The 6,000-nt window shown below is 47.4% G+C and overlaps 1 protein-coding gene across 2 annotated transcripts in view; it reads right to left on the reverse strand.

Moving 5' to 3' along the window:
• Positions 1–5,607, reverse strand: part of LIN7A (lin-7 homolog A, crumbs cell polarity complex component) — a 48,501-nt gene extending 42,894 nt beyond the window's left edge. The window contains exon 1 of one of the 2 annotated variants that reach the window (XM_066993587.1): positions 4,854–5,607. In XM_066993587.1, the coding sequence (XP_066849688.1) occupies positions 4,854–5,577 (724 nt within the window). In that variant the 5' untranslated portion in view covers positions 5,578–5,607. The remainder of the gene's footprint in view (positions 1–4,853) is intronic. The other variant, XM_048078858.2, reaches the window with a different exon arrangement.
• Between the last annotated feature and the right edge of the window lie 393 nt (positions 5,608–6,000).

Here is a 6,000-nt window from a genome sequence, read left to right on the forward strand (position 1 = left end):
TGTCTATTTTTGCATCCCTGACTGAAATGAAAGATGACATTCGGGTTGGGACTTCCTCTTATTCTTGCTACAGAGCTCCAGGAGACACAACCAAAATGCATACTTGGCTAAAAAAAACCTCTTAAACTGCTCGGATCTTCAGAAAACATCCTTATACATAAAACATCAATCGCTGGCGCAATCTGCTCACCTTACACCATCCCTTCATATAAATACATTAGAAAAAAATATCAAATAAATGTTTACAAACTGATGTAAAATAAAAAAAAAATACATTTTGGTCTGTGACCAGAATTGTCAATTGTTTCTCGTCCTACACATAACAGGCCCCCCTTTTTTTTCCTCCCTTGGAAGAATGAATTTGGTTATTTATATGTCATCAGCTGGCATACCAAATAGAGTAATATTAGACTTAAAGTGTGTGGCACTTGCAGAAATATTTTTCTGCTTTAACATGCTAGGCTGAAGAGCAGTACAAGAAATTTCTATGACAGATAGAAACGCTTTGTTGAAAGCCATGCAGGGAGCAGCATAACCGCTTAACACTGTTTTGAAGGGCTTAACCGCAGCGTAAAAGATACTTGGCCTTATGTTGCACCTCTGCCAAGGAGTGTATTTCACACTTTATAACTCTGATTTTCTCTTCCTGTTGAGTATGCTACGTATTTTTCTCCAAAGATAATATACAGAAACTTCTATTCAAAACAATTTCTATTATATGCAAATAAATGGGCACCGATGGGAAAAAATCCCTATTTATGTAGGTTTTGAGAATGAAAAGAGAAATGACAAGATGAGAGAAGGAAGGAAGAGCACCCTAGCAAACAACAATGCATACTAACAGTCAAACATCATCTTGTATCACATTTCATAGAGTACATCTACCACCGCTATCAGCTGATGGCAATACCAAGTCTGTTTGAATTCTTATTCATTGTCACTAAACATGGTGTTTTATAAAGGATTTTCTGGAAGTTATGGGACACCTACTCCACTAGAAAAATATCTGTTTGAATTGTTAAAAAGACAACAGAGATTAGCTATGTGTTACAGCTCAAGAGCAAGAAGTCTCTCTAGTTGCCTAGGATATATTTGAAAACAAGAGAAATTTGGTTGTCAACAGCCAATAGCTATGACCTTGTTGTGAAACTTCACAGGGATTAAAATATCAGCACTGGATATTCAGTCTATTCAAATTTCTTCTTTCATCCTTAATCACATGAAGAAGTGAAACCATCAGTGGCATGAATGGTGGCTGTATAAGGAAAAATGTAGCGGGACCTGGATTATTAATAAGTCCCCCTTCACATGAAAAGATATTTCCATGCTCTTAATCATGAGATGGTCGTTGCACAGGCTAATTGTATAATATCTTCAAAAGCAAGAAGAACAATCAAGAATTACTCTTTTAAAGCTACTGTTTCCATGGTCTTATGGAGAAAGGAAGAGAGACTGAAGTTTCACATCACTCCAAGTAAATAAATGGTCAGTTTCCTGTCAGAGCAGATTTTCATCTTGGAAGGAAGAGCACGGGTAAAATTTTATGTAAAACCAGCTTTATGAAAAATTTGCCAGACTTTTAGCAAAACAAAAAAGTTCCGATGGTGAACATCTGTTAAGCCTTACTAGCACGATGCCTGCTACAAACTGCATGCCTTCATAGGGCCACTCCTAAAACAAGCCCCAAGGGAAGCACAGAAACCTATTCCTCCCAATATATATCTGGGAGCACAGTGGCATTTACAGAAAATGCTTCCATCAGGCTGTGCTAATGCACCCTTCACGTGCTTCACACCCACAATGAGCTTCCTATAGCTGTGCAGCACGACAGGCATTGTGAGGAGAGGCACAGGCAGCGCTGCTGGCCCAACACAGAGAAAAACGAGGCACAAGGTGCGACAAGTGGTACACAGTTAAAAAATAAAAAAAATAGTATGGGCATTTTTAAGCATTTTCCTTTTGGTTTGGACTGCCTGTTTTGTTTTTTAAATGGAGGCAAATTAAACTGGGAGCATAATTTAAAATACATAACCTTGAACATAAAATGAAAAAAAAATCCCGACCTTACTCTTTTCGTTTGTCATTTTATGAAACACAGCATTGTAGATGTTCATCTCAACACGGAACCAAGTAAAGCTTTCAAAGTTTCTATCATCATCCCTGAATTGGCCTAAAATATTCCCACAGTGAGCTCTGATGGGCACTGGGGATTACTGATGGGGTGCTTCCTTACCGACAGCATGCTTCCAATATTGCATATGTCTCATATGCTAAAAAGACAGGAAGGGTGCGCTTTTTTTTTTTTTTTTTTTCCTTTTTAAGTAAGAGACTTATGTGGCTGTTAGAAGATGCCTGGCAGAAGGCTCTTCCCCCTCACAAAGCTCTCAACCACTGGGCCTGTGTGCCCGCAGTGGCCCCCACGTGTAGCTCCACGGCTCTATGTTTCCACACTGCAGCAGTTGCTGATTCCTTCCCCTCCTCCCAGCAGAGCACCACGCAAAGGTCAGGCAAAAGCCTTGGAGATTAAATTGTAAGTGATTAAAATTTCCATTATTTTGTGAATTTGTTCCACATATTAAAAAGCCCTAATGGAACTTGCACACATTTGTGCAGGTAGAAAGGCACATGATGACAGGAATTAAGGAAATTAATTCCTGCGCTTTGGACTGAAGTAATCTTCCAGAATGTAATTGGCTTTCAATCATTCACACACAACATGCCCTTCACCTTTAAATGGTAATTCATTTTACCATACAGATTTTGAATTCCGTTTGTGTCAGGCTTTAGGAAAGCTCCATCGCCATACTGGAACACAGTACATGTTTTGTCCAGGAGCAGACTACGTCAGAGCGTAACTTGGATTTCTGATGTATGCATCCATACGGTGTTTCACCATTTCTGCGCCCCTTAGCAGGAGGAAATGCAAACACTCCCTGACCAGAGATCAAGCAGCTATTCAAGGCTCCGCAATGCAAGGTTATTAGTGCTGCCGCTCATGGAATGCTCTTTATTTTTCCGCTGCGCTGCGCTCTCTGTGGGACACGGCAAAGTAGTTACAAGTCTACAAGACTCTCCTGGGCTATGCCTAGATCACAGCAGAGCTGCGCAAAGCACAGTGACAGTAAACATAGCCACGTCTGCTTTAATAAAAGCAAAAGAAATGTGCAAAATCTCACTACATAGCACTTTCCTTCTTCCACAGCTGTGAGAGAAAGACTACAGAGGAAGTATCTGGAAGCACTAGGGTTGGAGTTGCTTCTGGAGTATCAGCCCACCCACTCCAGTTGACGTAGCAGCAACCTGTTACGCGTGATGAAGTACACCTCACTGACGAAACAGCCCTCTCAGGCCAGGTGCAGTATTTAAATCTCTTTCTCCTTGCCTGTATTTTCCTTTTGCACGTCACATTGGCACCCCTGCCAAATGGTTAGGCATATCCAGGACACAGCAGACAACATATATATATATTTAAATTGGGACTGATTTGCATTTTTTGTGTACTGTGGATTTTTTAAAGCGGTGTTTTTGTGATGAAGAGGAATGTGTAATTCTGAAATAGTAATACTTGCCTCAGAAAAGCCAGGTTTGCTAATGGATTGCCATCTGTTCAGCCCTTTGCCAGGAAATAGATTTGTCCTGCTTACTGAAAACAGTATTAGGGTGAAACTGTAGATTACACAGTGGATTTCTGAGCAGTTTAATTTAAAGTGCATGCTAGCACTTTGTTATTTCAGTAAGAATAATTTTAGATTCTCCTTTTCTACTGATGTTTGAATTTAAGCCGTCTAGCAAACTGTATTTAGAGTACTTTGGATGTTAGGAAAACGCTGTTCACCAAGAGGGTGGTTGGGCACCAGGACAGGATCTCCAGGGAAGTGGTCACGGCACCGAGCCTGCTGGAGTCCAAGAAGTGTTTGGACAATGCTTTTGGACATAGGGTCTGATTTTCGGGTGGTCCTGTGTGGAGCCAGAGGTTGGACTAGTTGCTCCTTGTGGGTCCCTTCCAGTTTAGGATATTCTGTGATTCTATGATATTTTGTGGGCTGTTTTGCTCTCAGTTGAGTTCCAGGAAAGCTGCCCACATCACCTTTATCATGCTGAAAAACTGTGCTCATCAGGCTTCTTTTGCATAAGATTTACAGAAGGCACTCTCTATCTTGCTTTGAAGCACATCTTAACCCTCTAGAAAGAATATGTTAAAAAAACAAGGCAAAAAAGAAACAAACAACATGCCTAAATCATGCGTTCAAATCTAGAAGATCTAACTTCACATGCTGGGAGCCTCTCAGAGCTCCTCAATGCAAGTCAGGAAGAAAAATACATCAGCAACTTAAAATGCTGTTTTGGGAACTGTTTGACCTCTTTAGCTCACAGAGCCCAAGAAGCAAAACAACTCAGACATCAGGTAAGTTATTCTCCCCGGCAACCCACAGAAACCCAGCGGCTGAGCCTTGCTAGGGGCACAAACGCGCTGCGAGGGAGAGGTTCAATTTCTACATCCCGCAGGCGAAAGCCGAATTTAAACCCAACTTCCAGACTCCGGCACCCCTTCGGCAAGGCTGCCGACACCAACTCAAAGCACCCGGCGGGGTGACAGGTCTCCGCAAAGCAGCACCCCGGCACCGAGAGCCACCTCCCGCAGCAGCCAGGCCGGGCTCGGGGCCAGGCGGCGGGGGCGAGCCGGGCGGAGGCGGCGGCGGCACGGCCGCGGAGCCCCAGCCCGGGGGCTGCCAGCCCTGCCGGTGGCCGGTCAGCCGCTCGCCGCCGGCGGACAAAGTTTTCTCGTCCGCCTCGCAGCCCCTCTCCTCCCGCCCGCCGCGGGGCCGTGCCGAGCCGCGCCGAGCCGCGCTTACCTCTGTCCAGCGTGAGCGGCTGCACGGCGGCCAGCGTCGCCATGTCTGCGGCGGGGCTGGAGCCCGAGTGACGCGCGGCTCCGGCAGCGGCGTGGGGCGCGGGGAAGGGCGGGGAGGAGGCTGGCAGGGAGAGGGGGCGGAGGAGGAGGGTGGCTCCGTGGGAGGAGGAGGAGGAGGAGGAGGTGGAGGAGGAGGAGGAAGAGGAGGAGGAGGCGGACAGGGTGCCCAGGGGAGCGCGGCTGGTTGTAGCCGGGGCGCCGCGATGCTGCGGGCGCAAGGCGGCCCGGCGGGGCCCCGCGCGGGCTGCCGGCATGGCTGCGCCGCCGGGCCCGGGGCTGCCGGGGGGCTGCCGCCGCGCCGGGCTCGCCTCGGGGCTTAGTGCCGGGGCCCTGCGGGCCGGGGGCGGTGGAGGGGCGGCGGAGGGGCGGGCCGGCTCTGGCCCCGCCGCCCGGGGGTGCCGCAGCGGAGGGAGGGAGGGAGCGGGACGAGGACGGGGCCGGGGCCGGGCAGCTCCGCAGCGCCACGGGGTGGGCAGGACGGGCCCGGCCGGCCTCGCCTGGGGCTGGGGGCGAGGAGCCTGGCTGCCTGTTAGGAAAGCGGGGGGGACGTGGCTTGGCAGGGCGCTGCGGTGGTTGCCGCCTTCCCCTCTGTGGACAGCGGTGCAGAGAAATGGCTGGGTGAAAGCTGTGCCTTCTCCGACTGCTACCCTGTGCAGTACCGGCATTTCTGGTTTTGCCCAAGAAGAGCTGAAACTGGGGGAATGTTACGGGGGAGCATGGTGCTCTCTTCCTTCCCCATACCCACTGGGGAACTGGCAAAACAGGACGAGAAAGTACAGCAGCAGCAGGCTGCACCTCAGTAAAAGCCTTAACTGCAAGGATATTTAAACACTGGTATAGATGATTAGGGAAGCTGTGGAAATTCCGCCATTAAAAGTTTTAAGAGGAGATTGAAAATGCATTCAGCGGTTTTAAAACTAAAGAAGCTTAAATAATAAATACGAGCCACCCACTTCTGATGAACTCAAATCAGCACAAATTTCTCTAATTAGTAAACAATAAACAGTAGACCATTCAGATATCTTGACAAGAAAATGTTTCATCTGGCTAAAACACTGAAGTCGAGAAATAAGTTCCTGGTGAGCAGT

This window comes from Anser cygnoides, chromosome 1, assembly GCF_040182565.1.
Source record: "Anser cygnoides isolate HZ-2024a breed goose chromosome 1, Taihu_goose_T2T_genome, whole genome shotgun sequence".
Taxonomy (NCBI): Eukaryota; Metazoa; Chordata; class Aves; order Anseriformes; family Anatidae; genus Anser; species Anser cygnoides.